The sequence below is a fragment of the Oncorhynchus gorbuscha genome, linkage group LG18 (assembly GCF_021184085.1).
Source record: "Oncorhynchus gorbuscha isolate QuinsamMale2020 ecotype Even-year linkage group LG18, OgorEven_v1.0, whole genome shotgun sequence".
Taxonomy (NCBI): domain Eukaryota; kingdom Metazoa; phylum Chordata; class Actinopteri; order Salmoniformes; family Salmonidae; genus Oncorhynchus; species Oncorhynchus gorbuscha.
Window position 1 is genome coordinate 66,310,686 of NC_060190.1, and position 18,501 is coordinate 66,329,186.

The 18,501-nt window shown below is 40.0% G+C and overlaps 3 protein-coding genes across 5 annotated transcripts; 1 reads left to right on the top strand and 2 right to left on the bottom strand.

Moving 5' to 3' along the window:
* The first annotated feature begins 826 nt into the window (after positions 1-826).
* On the top strand, positions 827-5,095 carry LOC124002562 (TAR DNA-binding protein 43-like). Of its 3 annotated transcripts, none has more exons than XR_006833063.1 (6): positions 827-1,641; positions 1,838-2,001; positions 2,369-2,509; positions 2,646-2,816; positions 2,911-3,942; positions 4,616-5,095. XR_006833063.1 is itself a non-coding variant. In XM_046310042.1 (5 exons), the coding sequence occupies exons 1-5, from the start codon at positions 1,401-1,403 to the stop codon at positions 3,412-3,414; spliced, it is 1,221 nt and encodes a 406-aa protein (XP_046165998.1). In that variant the 5' UTR covers positions 827-1,400; the 3' UTR covers positions 3,415-5,095. The 3 variants fall into 3 exon arrangements, 1 of the variants encoding a protein (XP_046165998.1); XR_006833064.1 differs by having other exon boundaries at positions 2,911-4,416; positions 4,616-4,946; XM_046310042.1 differs by having other exon boundaries at positions 2,911-5,095.
* cenps (centromere protein S) lies at positions 4,777-8,221 on the bottom strand. The gene is made up of 5 exons (XM_046310044.1): positions 7,963-8,221; positions 7,718-7,841; positions 5,962-5,995; positions 5,618-5,684; positions 4,777-5,303 (listed from the first exon to the last, which is right to left on the bottom strand). The coding sequence occupies exons 1-5, from the start codon at positions 8,047-8,049 to the stop codon at positions 5,196-5,198; spliced, it is 420 nt and encodes a 139-aa protein (XP_046166000.1). The 5' UTR covers positions 8,050-8,221; the 3' UTR covers positions 4,777-5,195.
* Positions 8,222-8,297: 76 nt separating this feature from the next.
* On the bottom strand, positions 8,298-12,406 carry rbp7b (retinol binding protein 7b, cellular). The gene is made up of 4 exons (XM_046310043.1): positions 12,251-12,406; positions 9,047-9,225; positions 8,686-8,787; positions 8,298-8,595 (listed from the first exon to the last, which is right to left on the bottom strand). The coding sequence occupies exons 1-4, from the start codon at positions 12,321-12,323 to the stop codon at positions 8,542-8,544; spliced, it is 408 nt and encodes a 135-aa protein (XP_046165999.1). The 5' UTR covers positions 12,324-12,406; the 3' UTR covers positions 8,298-8,541.
* Positions 12,407-18,501: the final 6,095 nt, after the last annotated feature.

Here is an 18,501-nt window from a genome sequence, read left to right on the forward strand (position 1 = left end):
TGGCAGATGGGGGTTTTAATGAATAGTTGACTCCTGTGTTTGTTTTGCATTCATGTTACGCGACCCCAACCGTTTAAGCCCATTATAAACATATCTTGGTTGTGGCTTGTGCATTGTGGTCGGGCAACCTTGGTTCGAATTCCTGTTGGTGCAATGCTCCCGCTGTTCGCTACAGTGGATTGGGGTGTCAGAAGTGGGACGTCCAGGGGTGGCTTGTAAACATTACTAGCGCCCCAAGTGTCTACAGTATAATTTTAACAAACGAGCCATTTGAGGTGCTTTCTTCCCTCCTGTGATGCATGTTGCTATGGCTAACAACAACATGGAGAGCGGTCCAGCAGCCTGGAATTCCTATCTGGAATGTTGGTGACGCTTGTTCCCTGATCTTGTCTAGATGGGATACAGCTTTTGTGAAATTGACGTCAATTATAATGTTGGGGTATTATGGCTAACTTTTACCCTTTCTCCGAATTCTCCTAACCTGCTGTCACGAAAATTGAATTTGACTAAAGCTGTATCCCTTATAGACGAAACGTTCATTGGTCCCCAGTTGTCACAGAAAGTCATGGAGGGAAGAAAATTGATTCATCCAATCTTTACATAGGGCGGGGGGCGTCCCAGTTGTCATCGAGTATGGATCTCAGGTGGGTATAATCAGTTTACCCAAGGTTACATTTTTTTAGGAAAATACAAATGTTTTAAGAGATCACAGTAAAAATTGTGTAGTTACCTTGAAATAACTATTTATCATTTTCTGTCATTTCCTAGATGCACAACACCCTCCCTCCGTTTACAATGAGATCATCTGACATGACGTACTTCCTCCATGACTGACATAATGCCATTTTGATCTGAAAGTACAGCGGTGTTTCATGTTGTCGCAGATGCTTTTGAGCGTAAATATTTGCTTTACATCTGCAGTGATACGTGCATGTTAGATAAGAAAACGGAGTTAAGACTTCACGTTAATTATATGATTGCTCGATTTCAGTTTTCTTAGACCACATTTCAATTTGTAGGACCAACAGTGCGATAGACGCCGTTAGCGCATTCATAGCCACATTGCTATAGCGAGGTCGTCGTCCGGTGTCGATGACACAGTTAGCTAACGTTAGCTAGCTAACCTAACAAAGGAACACTGGGAGTGGGACCGTGGTAACCTCGTTTGCGAGAATATCTCAAACTCTATGTCGTTTAAATACAATTTGGTTTAATCAAGATAAATAGCGTCCATTTCAACATCTAAACTATTTTTTGGTTTGTTGCAAAACCTGTTTTTTTCACGACTGTTTTGTACCAATCGGTTCGTGTCGTCGGGCATAGCCCTCTAAACACTTGACTATCTAACGTAAGCTTGCCAGTGCTGTGTTTTGGGCTAACAAAAGGCGTTGTGCGTAAAAATGGCAGAAGTGTACATTCGCGTGGCCGAAGAAGAGAATGAGGAGCCCATGGAGATCCCATCCGAGGATGATGGCACAGTGTTGCTTTCTACTGTGGCAGCTCAGTTTCCAGGGGCCTGCGGCCTACGATTCAGGAGTCCAGTTTCGCAGTGCATGCGAGGGGTCCGTTTGGTGGAAGGGATTCTTCATGCACCTGAAAACGGCTGGGGCAATTTGGTCTATGTCGTCAATTATCCCAAAGGTATGGTGACGGACTTTTTACGTGTTATTTTATTAGCCACCAACTGGGGGACAAATGCATTATAATACATGTATAATAAATTATTCATGCGTCAACTGTTCCCTAGTTATATGCATCACATGGAATGAGTATCTAGCTAGGCAAATGTCTGTAGTGTTCCAACAGCGATTGAATGAGCTGTACCACACTATTTCAGACAACAAAAGGAAAATGGACGAGATTGATGCCTCCTCGGCTGTAAAGATGAAGAGGGGTGACATGAAGACTTCAGACCTGATTGTACTGGGGTTGCCATGGAAGACATCTGAACAGGACCTAAAAGATTACTTCAGCACCTTTGGGGAAGTCATCATGGTACAGGTAAAGTATCCGATTAGCAATTTCATTCATACCGGTCACTTGAGTGCAGTGGATCCATTTTTTTCCCCTTTTACACAGCTCTAATGTGCAAGGCCTTGCTATATCTGTGGTTCATACTAAACTAACATTTGAGACATTTTAAAGTGGCAGTGAGCTGTTTAAACAATGACAAAGCTTTCTCTCCACCACCATTTTGCTACGGGTTGGATCTGGAGAAATATAGCCACGCAAGGCAGTTCTTAGTTATATTCTTCATGAATCAATGGGTACATATCATTTATGTCCCAAAAAGAATGTAGCAACTGCAGATTAACCCAAAATGTTTAAAGGGGAAATGTAGGTTTTAACCTCATGCTCCTACTTACAGGTGAAACGAGATGTGAAGACTGGAAACTCAAAGGGATTTGGCTTTGTGAGGTTTACTGAGTATGAAACTCAAGATAAAGTGATCTCTCAACGCCACATGATTGATGGAAGATGGTGTGACTGCAAACTCCCCAACTCCAAGGTGGGTGTTTGTATCTGTATGGCATGGATCATTAATGGCAAGAGTGCTTATTTCAGACCACACAGCCCACCACCTCCCCCTAATGCCATATATATTGATAATGTGCAATACTTTTTTTCTACCTTTTGTAAAACAGCAAGGTCCAGATGAGCCCATGAGAAGCAGGAAAGTGTTTGTAGGCCGTTGCACTGAAGACATTTCCGCTGATGAGCTGCGCCAGTTCTTCATGCAGTATGGCGAGGTCACTGACGTCTTCATCCCCAAGCCCTTTCGTGCCTTTGCCTTCGTCAGCTTTGCCGATGACCAGGTTGGTGCCACTGCAAATTGAAAGGCATAATTTTTTTGCCATCTGCTGAATTACCCCTTTATAATGTCACTGGCATGTTTTTTTTTCTGTCCAGGTTGCCAGTTCCCTATGTGGAGAGGACCTGATTATTAAGGGGGTCAGCGTGCACATCTCAAACGCTGAGCCAAAGCATGGCAGTAGGCAGATGATGGAGCGAGCAGGGCGGTTTGGAAATGGGTTTGGGGCTCAGGGCTTTGGTAGTAACCGCACAGGGTTAGGGAGCAGTGCCGGGAGTAATATGGCTAATTTTGGCAACTTTAGTCTGAACCCTGCCATGATGGCTGCTGCTCAAGCTGCCCTGCAGAGCAGTTGGGGAATGATGGGTATGTTGGCGAGTCAACAAGGGCAGACTGCCACCTCAGGCACCACCTCTACTGGGCAGACTAGCTCCACCAGGGATCAGAGCCAGGCCTACAACCCAGGCAACAGTAACTACGGCGCCAGCTCAGCCAGTCTAGGTTGGGGTACCGGTTCTAATTCAACAACCAGTGGTAGTGGGTTTAGCTCAGGAGGATTTGGCTCCAGTATGGAGTCCAAGTCTTCAGGGTGGGGTATGTAAGTAATAGTTTGTATGGTAAGTATTGTGAGATGTCTTTTTCCAAATCTATTTCTGGTGTTACGCGTATTTGATAGCTAAACGCTTTTGTCAAATGTTTTTTGTAAATTTGGAAAATGCTCAAGATTTAATTTAGAAAGTGTTTGAGGTGAATTATTATTTACCAGAGTGTTCAGCTTAAGTGCTACTTTAAGTTTGTCCTGACCTATTTTCAACTGGATTCTTAAAGGCATGTGTTGTGATGTTTCTGAAAATGCATGAGAAATCATATATATATATATATATGACAATCTTGCATTGGAAAGAATCTGGTTGAAACTGAAATGTTTAAGTGCAACTTTATTTGCAGTCAAGTTCAATGGAAAAACCTTCACTACAATCTCTTCTGCAGTTCACTTCTCTTCCATTTTCCTGGGAAGAAGCTCCTCTTTGGCAGCATTCTTTGGGTGATGTCAGTATCACTCTCCCTCTTCCCATCTGTAAATGCTTTGCCATCAAACAACGGCTTCACTCCGCATGTTCTAAGAGACGGTGGGTGTTTCATTTTTTTATCCACTTTTTAATGGAAAGAACTGCGCAGCTGACATTTTAAGAACTCATGAGTGCGACTGAGGATGGCTTGTGGCGAAGAGTGAATCGATGAGTGAGCGAACGGAGAGAAAAAGAAAGCGTGAAACGGACTGGTTGTGCGATGAAAGAGCCCAATTTGACTGCTTTTGTGAGAGTGAATGGAAGCTGCAGATGCTACAAGCTCCTTCCCCCTAAAATGGACTTTCATTTAGTAGTACTTCAAGATCTTTTATTATAGCAATTTTTCCTACCCTTATTGATCAAGTGCAGAAGTAGTACACAAATGTAGTGTGGAATGTTGTGCTGAATATTTGTCTTGCTTATATAACCTACCTGACCTGAATGCTGTATGGTGTGTGTGGTTTCTTTCCTTGTTATTGATGCTCTGTAAGTGTGAACTTGATGTGGATGACACCTGCCGAGGACACTGGGGACGTGAGTGTTGGTGTGAGAGCATGGAGTGGTGTGGTTGTCATATTTCCCAGTGTGATTCAGTGTTTCAAAAAGGTGTTTTAGACATGTCAAATAAGAGTTCTCTAATAAAACTTTGCTTTTGAATAGATATGCTTATATGAATACTGGGTACTTTTGTGACATTTGAGTTGTCGAAATCTAATTTAATTCACATATCTAGGGACCTTGGACACTGCTGACCGAGGTTTCCATCTGAACCCGGACTGGAGTCAGTGTCCTGAAGGATGAAGACTGAAGTCCTCACAGGCTTGAAATGGGGTCTCTTATATTTATGGTAACCTAAAAGGAGTCAGAATGGGGTAGTAAGTTTGGATACATTTCTAATCAGACCTGATGACAAGTATTGTTTATTTGGCTATTTTAAAATAACATTGCAGCATTGGGTAGAACTAATCTATTCTTTGGGACAAGACAATGAACAGGTTGATATTTCAGATTGTGTACACAAAGGATATTACAGCACATCCCAATAATGAATGGGAACACCTGTTGCCCTTTAATTGTATTGAACTGGTGTTAATGTGTAGATCTGTAAATACATTTGGAGAAGACATTGGAACAGTGCTTACATTTCAGCCAATGAAGATAATATTGCTGTACAACTTGGAATTGTAATCAATAAATATTTTCTGCAAGTTTGGTTGAGCAGTTGATGCCGTATTAGTAAAAGTACACATGCTATTAACTGTCTGTATAATCAACCCCATTCACTTAGTACTAGGGTAGCATGTTTTCCCTCCCTACACCATCTCTGTATTCTTCCTCTTCCCTGCAATCTTCTTCCTTGTGTCTCTCTGCTCCTGGTTGGCGCTGGCAATCTCTTCACTCTTCCTTTGTATGAAGTTAGACTAGAAAAGAGAGTTATTTCAAACGTAGGAGACAATACCATTGCAAATACCTATGTTGCTGTGGAAAACTAAGGGTCCAAATATGACTGGTACCATAACAGTTGTCAGGTTGGGTCCATCATAAAACGATACAATAAAGCTTCAAGATAAGAGCGTCTGCTAAATGACTTAAATGTAAATGTACATTTAAGTCATTTAGCAGACGCTCTTATCCAGAGCGACTTACAAATTGGTGCATTCACCTTATGAATGTAAATGTAAGAACTGACTGTTAATCAAACCTGTGAATTATTGTTAAATTAGCCAATACCCACCAGTGCTGTACTTCGACGAGCTGTAAGCTTCACATCCTCTACAGATACTGTGCTTCTTTTGGCATGCCTACAATTTAACCCCCGCAACACACGTTAGTCTTAATCTGATTATGAAACAGAAGCAAATGATTAAACTTCATGGTATTGCCTTATACTTGCTGAAGGAACCTTTTCTGTTTACAATGGACCCTGCAGAGCATTTGATGCCAATCACCCCCCGCCCCACCTAACTGCACATTGCATAAATGATGGACTGGAAATCATTCATTTGTGACAGCAGGATTGTCAGTCTGAATAAACACGGATTTCATAACACCAATACAAGCTGTGTGAAGACCTTTTACCTTGCAAAGGCCTCCAAGTCCTTTGCAAAGATATCTAAAAAGGAAAAAAAGAAATGCTGTCAATCATCTGAAACATACAAGCAGAATAATTTCAGTGTAATGTGGCCCCCAGATCATCACCGATCCTCCACCAAATTTCAGTGGGTGCGAGACACTGGCTTGTAGGCCTCTCCAGGTCTCGCACCCACTGTGAAACTTGGAGGATCGGTGATGATCTGGGGGTGCTTCAGCAAAGCTGGAATCGGGCAGATTAGTCTTTGTGAAGAACGCATTAATCAAGCCACGTACAAGGTTAACCTGGAAGAAAACTTTCCTCCTTCTATGACAATGTTCCACAACTCTGAGGATTGGTTTTTCCAGCAGGACAATGCTCTATGCCACACAGCCAAGTTAATCAAGGTGTGGATGGAGGACCACCAGATCATGACCAGCCCAATCTCCAGACCTGAACCCCATTGAAAACCTCTGGAATGTGATCAAGGGGAAGATGGATGGTCACAAGACATCAAACAAAACCGAGCTTGCTTGAATTTTTGTGCCAGGAGTGACAACATCAATGTGAAAGACTGGTGGAGAGCATGCCAAGACACATGAAAGCTGTGATTGAAAAATCAGGGTTAATACCACCAAATATTGATTTCTGAACTCTTCCTAAATTAAAACATTAGTATGGTGTTGTTTAAAAATGAATATGAACTTATTTTCTTTGCATTATTCGAGGTCTGACAACACCAAATATTTTGTGTTATTTTGACCAATTGTCATTTTCCACAAATAAATGCTCTAAATGACAATATTTCTATTTGGGAGAAATGTTGTCAGTAGTTTATAGAATAAAACAAAAATGAGAATTTTTACCCAAACACATACTTATAAACAGTAAAACCAGAGAAACTGATTATTTTACAGGGGACGCTTAATTTTTCCCAGAGCTATATTTTTCAACTTGTCGGCTTGGGTATTTGAACCAGTGACCCTTCGGTTACTGGCCCAACTCTCTAAACGCTAGGGATTTTGACTATGTGGTATACAGCTACGACCGGAAGTTTTTTTTTTTAGCAGGTAAGGAGTATTAACATAGCAGGTTGGGGGAATTAGGTTATGGTTAGGAAGTGTTAGGCTCAGCTAAAATGCTCTCCTAATCTGCTACGAAAAGACACTTCCAATCCTAGCTGCACTCCATCTAGTCACAACCTCCGCTAGGCTGCCTGACTATTTTTTGCCACATCAGTACAGATGAAGGAAAGGAGACAAGGGGAACAATCTACATCTGACCATTGAGATACACAGAAAGTGTTATTTTTTATTTATGACGCTGATGTCAGAGGACTTGATAGTCAATGTATGTATGGTCATCTGCCCATCTATCCCTGGTCTTTCAGGAAAACGATGAGGAAAGGAAGCCATGAGGGTGTTTGAACAAATCCTTTTGAGTCTCAAGATTTTCCAGTAAACCCCCCAAGACCCAAATATGTAAATAATATGTTGACAAGAATACCAAGCCTGTCATTTGGCAAGTTGGAACTACATTATTACCATGTTTACCAATCAAATCCATCCCATGTAGGGGCAGTTTCTGGACTGGGACAGAATAACATGTGAATTTGACTGGTGCTTGGACAGAGTAAACCCAAGGTGGAGACCGTGCACAAAGATGTTCATAACGAACTCATCAGGGCCCTCTTGTTACCAGTCATGCACAGCAATCTCCCCTTCCCTAAAGACATTATTTGTTGATGTTTGTTATAATACTCACCACATTGCCTGAATGTCGTTTCAGCGATTGCTGCTATAACCTGTCTACTGAATTCCTTCTGATGATCCTCACCAATGCTTTGACACAGTCTTCCCACTGTATAGTGGACTGCTGCTTTCAGTCTCTACGGGTTTAGTGGAAACATGAGTAAATACTAGCCTTGTCCATCTTCATCTAACTGACAACACGTGCTTCCAAGACACATGTATAATTGTGAATTAATAAATCAAAGGTAAAAGTTGCACCTGAAGTTTTCTTTCCTCCTCGTCCATTGCTGTTGCCATTTTCTCCCGACAGTTCACGTTAGCTCGGCAGCTAGTAGTGGATAGCATACATAGCCTACCACACTGGTTTACTCATACACTTTTTCACCAGATGATATTTGAAACAGAAAACGAAACAATATGTACAATCGTTTCTAGAGTAGCTAGCTAATGGGCATGGAATAATCTTTACGACAAATCAAATTCCGCTAAACTTGAAAAATTGCGCGCTTAGAAAGGCGGATGGTGTCATCCAATTGAACCAATACTAGGCCTATAGCACCACCTGCTGGGCTGGAGTATTACAAAACAATGCATTCATGGTCCAGTGCTTTATTCATGTTTTTAGTAGATTAAAAGTATTGTACATAGTCACGAAATCCTCAAATGTATATCATGTTGATTTTATTCATGTTGTTAAAATGTTGACTATTTTATTTTAATTATTTTGCATACTCAAAACATACCATGAGCATGTCATATTAGTGATACATTTATGAAGAATATTTAGCAAATGTAAGGTTGAAGAAATATTGTGCAAACTTTATGGTGAAAGAATTATCAAGCACTCCTTTTATAAATCTGCTTGCAGACTTTATCCCCACAGGTGATTTCCTATAAGAGAGAGGAAAAATGCATAACAGTTAGACCTACTAATACAAATGCCATCAATGTAGTTAAAAGATATGAGTACATGCTACATGCCAGATAGAGCTCATCTCCTTCTATCCAGTGTGTCCACCCTCTGTTCTTCTTCTCTCCCTTCTGAACACACACCAGTTTATCATTGTCCCAGTTGACCACCGTCTGTAATTAACAAGAGTACTTATCACAATGGGTTGTGTGGACCATAACTTTAAAACACCTGGGACAGCGCCAGCTTGCTTGACACAGGCTTATAGACAGCTCTGTTACATATTGTCCTCCATGTTGCCATATTAATGACCACAGTTCAATAAGCAATAAGGAGCAAAATAACAAAAAGGGTTCTATTCATCATGATAATGATATGACGTAAATGATAAAGTGCCGGCGCCCATAGGAACTGTAAATTGCAAGTTTCTACCTGGACTTTTCTGTTATCCATGGCTTTGGTCACCTCCTCAAACTCTTCCCCAATCTTGAATGAGACTGTGTAGTTTTTGAAGGTAGTGAATGTTTTGATGGTGAAAGAATCCCCGTCTTGCTCAATCACTTTCTGAGGTTTCAACATGTTTGCAATCTTGCGTGTTGCAAAATCAATGCCTGTAAGGAAAGAAATCCTGCATGTGTTACAAATATATCCTAAGAGACTGAACATTTCCAATCCATTCTCAGTAGGAAACTGGTGAGCTAGGCTATGAATCATAATTCCAAAGTTACACATTTTAATTCTTCAGAATGTATTTCGAAAGAAGTTAAGATTCATATTATATGGAGTTATAATTCTACTGGTGAGCATGTTGGTCAAAAGAAAGAAGATATACATTGCAATTCAATATTAGGAAGGTGTTCTTAATGTTTTGTACTCTCAATGTATATTATAATAATATATATTATAATTTAGCATTAAAAGTTTAAGTTTGTTCCACCTGAGCAAGTCTGACCACAAGTCACAGACCACTATAAGGACACCAAATGTGTTTGATGAAACCTTTTTGTCTTCTTCTAATGCCTTTGACGGGGAAAGTAATCCAAAAGTAACTGAAGAATCATAAAACACGGGACGAGATGATAAAAACTGTCCATTGTGCCAATAGATGGTATGCACTCACATGAGATTTGCCGTGATGTTGACAGAGTGGCATGGGAGGTTTATTTCTTAGACTGGGTTAAGATGTCAATTTTGGGACACATCCTCAGTAGTGTGCCTTCGAATCAGTGGGTGTTTTGGCCTTTAATCACTAAACACCCTCATCAAAGGTGGTCAGCTAAAGGGTGATCAAGCCCAATTAAGATGTCCCACGGGACTATGCAAGGCAGGGGCGTCCTCTTCCCTGAGCCAGCCCTACAGCTGACCGCATACCTCATATGCCCTCATCATGTTGGAGGGATCTGAATTGGGTTCTCAGGTGGGGGTGGGGGGTCATGAAGTTATAGCCCAGCAAGGGTCCTTCCGTTTGATCCAGATCCACTGGCTGCCTCTTTCAGCTGCTTGAGAAACTGCTCTGACGGTCTGCCGCAGAGCCTGTCCATGGATTCCAAGTTCTTTCAGCAACCTGATGGTGGAAGAAGCAACGAATCCTCTGCATCCCACTTCAACTGGCCAGACTTTTGCATTCCAGCCACCCTGAGTTGTGTCTGCTGCCAACTCTTACGCTCGTAGGCCTCTTCAACAGAGTTTTCCCACGGGACTGTGAGTTCTATGATGTACACAGCCTTTCGTGAAGGGGACCAGAGTACCATGTTTGGCCTAAGGTTGGTAGAAGCAATCTCTGGTGGAAAAATGAGTTGCTGGCCAATATCGACAAGCATCTTGCAGTCCCGGGCCATGGCTAGGTGTCCAGTTTCTGGCTTCGTAGGAGGATGCTTGGGCCTTTTCTGTCCCTCCCGGATGAATGTTGTTGTTTTGAAAAACATGCTTGTTTTTGGAGGTAACGAATTGGTTGCACTCCTCTTGGTCTCAAGCGCTGCAGCCAGGCTAAGTAATCCAATTATGTTACAGATTTTGGGGGAGGCTAATACAAAATTTATGTTACTGATTACACTTTTGGACAGGTAACTAGTCACTGTAACATATTACATTTAGAATGTAACCCTAACCCTGCAGGTGCCCCCATATGTGCCACATACTAAAGAAAAAATAAACACACACAGAGTTCAGACAATAACAATCACATACATGTTATTATTGTTTTGAATTACTGACAGAAAAGAGAAATGAGAATTATGAAAACTTATTGATTTGAAGATATAGGCCTATCTAATTAATCAATAAAAGTGAAAAAAATCAAAGATAATCAATTTCAGTTGAATAAAACGGTACACTACCCCACCTAATGTCCGCATTAATTAATTACCAACAGATAGAGTGAGTATTGGTTAAGTGGGACACCTGGCAAAGTGTGACACTTAAGCTTTGTAATGGATATCTTTAAATGTGTACATTAACAAATATGCCTGTGTGTTAGTGAGGACGTATGTGATGATAATCATTGTGGGCGTGGCATTCCGTGTAATGACACCTGTCTCTAGATGCCTAATGTTAAGGTTATAAAAAACTAAGAAAGGATATTCAGTGTCTAATTACAGCCTATTTTGTAATGGGATGTAATTGTAAATCAAAATGACTGTAAATTGTTTTCTTACTACTCCCACCTTTTTAGAATATTGTCATTTTGACAGTGTCCCAGTATGCCAATCGCCTACTGTCAAAATGGGACACTCCTCTAGGCCATTTTAATGCAGAAAATATATTTCAGGGGATTATGAAATACATGTTTTCTTAATAGAAATCAATTTTCTAAATAGGCTCACATGTTGCATTTCATTTTCCTCAAATCTGCTATCACCTAGCTTGCTAGCATAGCTGCATTTTACCTAGAAAGATATTATCTAACCAACATAATAAATCCTAGCTAGCTATATTCATAACGTTACAGGTGATGACTAAAAAAAGTGTATTTTGCTGTATTTGACAATAAAACAGTCAATGAAATTGTTGAGGGGTAAGGTCTTTCTGGTTTCATTCTACAAAATGTCTGTTAGAGTGTAATGTTGAGAATGTTGAGCTGATAGATCTAGATGAAGTTCATTTTATTTACAGGCTATACAATTACATATAGGCTACATCATAGAATTAATATCAAGAATGATGATGATGATAATAATAATTATAAATGATCATTCTTAATGTTCCACAAAAATACATAAAGCATGTTTCTATACATTTCATTTGCATGAACAATTGAAGTTTATCATACAAATATTGAAAATACTCATATACTCTAATTTATCCTTCTTTACAATAAAGAATGAAGTGTCCCACTTTGTCAATCAAGGTGTCCCAATTTGCCAGCATCGACTTAAAAAATGTGGCTTCAGCACAATTTGTGTTTGTAGAAAAGAGCCATCCATCCTGTGTTTAATATTTCTTTCTTAAGCTGTTTAGAAGATCATGTTGGGGGTTAAGACAATGGGATGATTCGGTAAAGTGTTCGGGATACACATTTTCATAACGTGTCCCACTTTACCAATACTCACCCTAATTAATTCATCAATAAATAGTCAATATTATTGTAATCAAAGTCACTTGCCTAAAAACATAAGAAAATGTAAAAAGAGAACTTACCAAGAGCAACCATGTAACTTTCAAAGTTTTCATTACTAGTCATGTCCCATGTGCCACTGTAATCGGTAGGCATGGTGGATACTTGTGTGGCCGTCTCAAACCTTCAATAGACAGCAGTTGTTAGAATGAAGAGATTTAAAGTCTCTAGGATGTCCCATGGTGTGTTAATATAGGGCAGGGGTTTGGTTTACCTCCCGTAGTTGGTTGCTTAGTTGGACAATAGAGTAGAGGAGTAGCCTGGTGGAGGGCGGAACATGACTTTTTGCACAATTATATGAGGAAATAACATTTGAGATAGGCGTCTCGAAATAGAGTAGGCTATAATGCATCAAACATATGTGCACATTCTTTAGTGTCTCTCTTTCCAACAATGTGAAAGGTGACTAGAATACATGTTATACAGTTTCATTCACATGGACGCACACCAGAGTATGATGAAAAGCCTGGTTGGATGATCATTTTCACAGTAGTTAGAACAGGGAAGGATGTGTCATCAAGGCCTATCACCTCTCACTTCTTTGGCAGAGTTTATTCAAAATGAATGGGCACAATGCTACCTTACGCATTAGCACAGTATACCCGGAATATCATACCAAGGGATCAAATGATAAATTGTAAGTTTTGGAGGTGTTAAGGTCTATTCACAGATTGGGTCTGGGTCTCATTTCTATGATGACAATGAACAATAACTAGTTGGTGGCTTCTTGTGTTGTGAAAAATAATTTTATGACGATTTCTTTACTTTTCTTTGTACTATTGATGACATGTTTTCAATTAGTAACTTATTCTAAATGAACATGAATCTAATTCTGGTCTTAGAAACCTTTTATTTGCAGTCAGATAATTAATCCAATCTTTGTGGCACTCGTTCTCATCCCTCAGTTGTATGTCTTAACCAGGTAAGTAAATTCAAATTTACAACGAAAAGCTTTTAATTTGAAGTCATACATGCAGTGTGTACCATGTCAAGTTTCTGATTGAGAGTATAAATCCCTCAGGCCCAAGTCCTCTCTATATTGCCAGCAGCCTCTTGTGGACAATCTCACTGCCTTCATTGTCTTATCCTTCATGGCTACATCCTGCTTTGTAAACATATTTTTGATAGCTATGTCTTGTAGTTTTAATGAGGTGTGCTCCTCACAATTGTTTGGCTTTTGGCAAAAGCAATGTTTAATTTTATTTTAGCCAAGTTCATAATAAATTGATTTGATTATGATGACAGAGAGATGGCAGTAGAGACAAGCTTTGGTCATTCCGACCCTCCTCATAGTTCAATCAGATTGGGTCATTGCATTCGTTGCAACAATCTAAATGCACTTTTAAAGTACGTGGGTCTTTCCACGAAAAGAGTGCTTTTTGATTCCCTTTGATATTTTAAGTAGAAATTGTGCACCAATATTGAATTTTAAAAGCTGTTTATATTAAATGAGGGCCCTTTAATATAGACCACATTGAGAATTCAATAAATCAGATTCTTAATTTGAATAAAGGCTTGCTAAAATGCTAAAATTCTGCATTTTGACATGTTCTATCACTTCTAGGAAGATATTAACCCCCTTAATCCCAAAATTTTTCCAAGTTTCACCATCAATGTAAAGCACTAATTATTTTGTTGCTTTGACAAAGTAATTTCAGAAGAGTATTATTTATTTCATGTGATTAGTGTATTATTTACATCTGTCCCACATTTTAAGGCCAACCCTGTTAATAAAATGTAAATCCTGTTACCCATAAATAGACAGGCAAGAAACGTTTTCGCAATACATATTTATTTAAGCTTGCAGCTGCTCCAGGCTGCAATTAGATACATGCTCCACAGAGCCATCCTTCCATAATTTATGCTGTTTCTAGGATATCACTAGCAAGCAATACTGTTGCACAGTATGGTGACTGGTGTAGTATGTAGTGACTTTAAATATCCCCTTTCTTAATTTGGTATACTACGAAAGCAATTGGTGTTCATATCTGTTTATAAACATTAAATTAATCTGACTGTGAGTATCAAATTAACTACGAAGGGGCATATAGATTTTTCAAGCACCCAACATTTATGCTCAAATATTCCTTAGTTTGAAATCACACAGTTAAAAATAAAGAATCTGTGCAGAAAGGGCTGTGAAAGCTATAGTTTATTTCCTTGTGTTTAAATAGTGACTACGTGTTACAGTAATTCCATTTGTGTACAGTATGTAGAAAAGTGGTGTTCGGTCCCCAGATGTAAAAAAATAACATTAGCGAATCCTTCATTCATAGCCTTTTTGAACCTCAAGTGATATGGAACAAACCACACTTTCACTTACAACAGTGGTCACCAACATTTTCTGAGTCAAGATCACTTTCTGAGTCAAAATGCAACCCGAGATCAACATTAACCAATTTAAAAAAGTTATGCAGCAATGAGGTTTGTGCAGTAGGCTATAGGCCCAATACATTATCACTGCATATTGGCTCTGCTTGAATTTGCCCTGCCAATGTTGTTCTTCTCAGACCATTTTGAAATGATATTGAAAAAATAGTATATGATCACACTAGTAATAGATCATTTGTTGTACTACTTGTGAGGCACAGACGATGGAGCATAATAATTAGCTTTTCTACTGGACTGATGGTCAGTCTGAGGGGTGGGATGGAGCAGCAGGTAGGCTGCCTCACCTGACCAACCATCCCTCCACTCTCCCTCCCTCCGCTGAGAAAAGGAGACAGCCTTCCAGCCGATGGCGAAACTCAAGTAGCACTTCATTATTTCTGCTTCATGCACCAATTCATGTTGTTACTCCTATGACATTGTCCAGAGAAAGTGAAATATTTCTCGATATTAAAAAAGACAATAACAACAAAAAGCCACTAATAACAACGGATGTTTATCGATACACTTTGCTGCTCATTCATTCCAGCTGCAGTGCTGCTGTAGCGTGAGTGGAAGTAGGGAGAACACATTTTATGGCTCATAAAAGTGTTGAACAAAGTGTTGACAGTGCTGAATAACAACTTAAACACTTAAACATGAACTTACTTGTAAAATCAGAAGCTTTTTGGTGTATTCAGTGAGTCTCTCTCTAGTCATAGTTTTTGAAATCTCAGTATCAACTTTGCTGTGTGTTCAAGGCTTCTTTTTGCAGTCTAGGCTTGAGGAAGCTGTGCAGACCTGGTGATCCGAGCTATCTGATTGGCCAGTGGTAGGCCTATACATAGCCACGGGAAGTGCGGGTGCTGAGGATGCTGCAGTACCCCCTGATAAGATTTTTGTTTTCAACAAATTATTACTCCTGTATGAGCAACGAAAAATACTTGTCAGACAAAAGCGGCACCTCACAGAAGTGTTTAGTGGTCAACTAGGAATGCCTTGGAGATCCGCTTGGAGAAAGTGATTGACCGGTTGGTGACGACTAACTTACAACATTTCGAGACAATGGGACTATAAGGTTCTAACTGTAGCTATTTGAATACGTAAATGATAGACTCAGAAGATATCAACAAATACATTACGACAGGTATTATGATTAGATAAATGACTTAATGATTACTGACAGGTTTGTTTTTTGCTGCCGTGCCTTTATTGCTGGCTAGACCATATTTAGAGGGAAATGTCAAAGACGTGTTCTGATTGCAGAAAGAACCTTATAGTGCCAAGTTCAAATGGGTTTATGCAGATAGAACTTATATGTACAGTACCAGTCAAGTGTGGACACACCTACTCCTTCAAGGGTTTTTCTATATTTTTACTATTTTCTACATACTAGTGAAGACATCAAAACTATGAAATAACACATATGGAATCATGTTGTAACAAAAAAAAGTATTAAACAAATCAAAATATATTTTAGATTTTAGATTCTTCAAAGTAGCCACCCTTTGCCTTGATGACAGCTTACACTGTCATGTTTGTCATTTATTGTCATGTCTTGTCCCTGTGCTCCCCATGCTATTCGTTTCCCTCTGCTGGTCTTGTTTGGTTCTATCCCTCTCTCTCCCCCTCCCTCTCTCACTCTCTCGCTCTCTCTTCTCTCTGTCGTTCCGTTCCTGCTCCCAGCTGTTCCTATTCCCCTAATCATCATTTAGTCTTCCCACACCTGTTCCCGATCCTTTCCCCTGATTAGAGTCCCTATTTATTCCTTTGTGATCCGTTCCTGTTCCGTCGGTTCCTTGTATTGTATTCACCATGCCGTGATTGCGTTTCGCCCTGTCCTGTCGTGTTTTTGCCGTGATTGTGTATCACCCTGTCCTGTCGTGTTTTGTGCCTTCATCAGATGCTGCGTGTGAGCAGGTGTCTCAGTCGACTACGGCCTGCGCCTACCCGAAGCGACCTGCAGTCTGTGGCCGCTTCTCCAGTTGTTTCCCCTCTACAAGTCTAGAGGAATTCTGTTATTCCGTTTTGGACTTTAATAAACTCTGTTTCTGTTAAGTCGCTTTTGGGTCCTCTTTTACCTGCATGACATACACAGTCTTGGCATTCTCTCCACCAGCTTTACCTGGAATGCCTTTCCAACAGTCTTGAAGGAGTTCCCACATATGCTGATCACTTGTTGGCTGCTTTTCCTTCACTCTGTGGTCCAACTCATCACAAACCATCTCAATTGGGTTGAGGTCGGGTGATTTTGGAGGCCAGGTCATTTGATGCAGCACTCCATCACTCTCCTTCTTGGTCAAATAGCCCTTACACAGCCCAGAGATGTGTTTGTCTCTGTGTTTTGGCTCAGTGTCCTGTTGAAAAGCAAATGATAGTCTCACTAAGCGCAATTCAGATGGGATGGCGTATCGCTGCAGAATGCTGTGGTAGCCATGCTGATGAAGCGTGGCTTGAATTCTAAATAAATCACTGACAGTGTCACCATCAAAGCACCCCCACACCATCACACCTCCTCCTCCAAGCTTCACGGTGGGAACCACACATGCAGAGATCATCATTCACCTACTCTGTGTCTCAGAAAGACACAGCGGTTGGAAACAAAAATCTCAAATTAAGATTGATGAGACCAAAGGACAGATTTCCACCGGTCTAATGTCCATTGCTCATGTTTCTTGACCCAAACAAGTCTCTTCTTATTATTGGTGTCCTTTAGTAGTGTTTTGTTTTGCAGAAATATGACCATGAAGGCCTGATTCATGCAGTATACTCTGAACAGTTGATGTTGAGATGTGTTTGTTACTTGAACTCTGTGAAGCATTTATTTGCGCTACAATTTCTGAGGCTGGTAACTCTAATGAACTTATCCTCTGCAGCAGAGGTAACTCTGGGTCTTCCTTTCCTGTGGCGGTCCTCATGAGAGCCAGTTTCATCACAGCGCTTGATGGTTTTTGCGACTGCACTCTTGAACACTCTCTGCACTCTTGAACTGCGTTCTTGAAATTTTCCAGATAGACTGACCTTCATGTCTGAAAGTAATGATGGACTGTCGTTTCTCTTTGCTTATTTGAGCTATTCTTGCCATAATATGGACTTTCACCAAATAGGTCTATCTTCTGTATTCCACCCCTACCTTGTCACAACACAACTGATTGGCTCAAACACATTAAGAAGGAAATAAATTCCACAAATACATTTTTAACAAGGCACACCTGTTAACTGAAATGCATTCCAGATGACTACCTCATGAAGCTGGTTGAGAGAATGCCAAGGGTGTGCAAAGCTGTCATCAAGGCAAAGGGTGGCTGGCTACTTTGAAGAAGCTTTGTTTAATACTTTTTTGGTTACAACATGATTTCATATGTGTTATTTCATAGTTTTGACGTCTTCACTATTATTCTACAATGTAGAAAATAGTACAAATAAATACAACACCTGGAATGTTCAAACTTCTGACTGGTACTGTATATATATAAAAACAATTTTAACTTAACTTTTTCAAAAATTGAACTTTACAGGCACATGAAGAACCATCTAAAGATCAATTATATGTGACTAACATTTTTTAAAACTAAAATGTCAGATAAAACCTTGTATCTACAAACATCAAATTGAAACCTAATTGAATCCTTTTTACAAGCACCATAAGTATATTAAACATACACCTCTTTGTATAATTAGGGCTGGATTCCATCCGTATCGCAGAAGATCTGCATTATAACTCAATAGAAATGATAAAAAGGCAAAGTTCCCGGGATCACTGAGACTGCATTCACAGTGAATGCTACATATGTCAGCTCAATCGGAAATGACCTTAAATGTATACGTGGAGCTTCCAGACCTTAATTAAGGTAAACGTAGTGAAGAGGTTCGACCAACCTTCATCAACCTGTTTTAAATCTATTTT

What these genes read in the sequence shown, in the direction of transcription:
- cenps (XM_046310044.1), bottom strand. Translation starts at nt 8,049, where the DNA reads ATGCTATCCACTACTAGCTGCCGAGCTAACGTGAACTGTCGGGAGAAA. An exon ending in AGGAGGAAAGAAAACTTCAG is followed by an intron (nt 7,842 to 7,962) that starts GTGCAACTTTTA and finishes CTAAACCCGTAG; the next exon opens with AGACTGAAAGCAGCAGTCCA. An exon ending in CTCGTCGAAGTACAGCACTG is followed by an intron (nt 5,304 to 5,617) that starts GTGGGTATTGGC and finishes TCTCTTTTCTAG; the next exon opens with TCTAACTTCATACAAAGGAA.
- LOC124002562 (XM_046310042.1), top strand. Translation starts at nt 1,401, where the DNA reads ATGGCAGAAGTGTACATTCGCGTGGCCGAAGAAGAGAATGAGGAGCCC. An exon ending in GGGAAGTCATCATGGTACAG is followed by an intron (nt 2,002 to 2,368) that starts GTAAAGTATCCG and finishes TCCTACTTACAG; the next exon opens with GTGAAACGAGATGTGAAGAC. An exon ending in GCAAACTCCCCAACTCCAAG is followed by an intron (nt 2,510 to 2,645) that starts GTGGGTGTTTGT and finishes TTTGTAAAACAG; the next exon opens with CAAGGTCCAGATGAGCCCAT.
- rbp7b (XM_046310043.1), bottom strand. Translation starts at nt 12,323, where the DNA reads ATGCCTACCGATTACAGTGGCACATGGGACATGACTAGTAATGAAAAC. An exon ending in TGGATAACAGAAAAGTCCAG is followed by an intron (nt 8,788 to 9,046) that starts GTAGAAACTTGC and finishes TGTTAATTACAG; the next exon opens with ACGGTGGTCAACTGGGACAA. An exon ending in AAGGAGATGAGCTCTATCTG is followed by an intron (nt 8,596 to 8,685) that starts GCATGTAGCATG and finishes TCTCTCTTATAG; the next exon opens with GAAATCACCTGTGGGGATAA.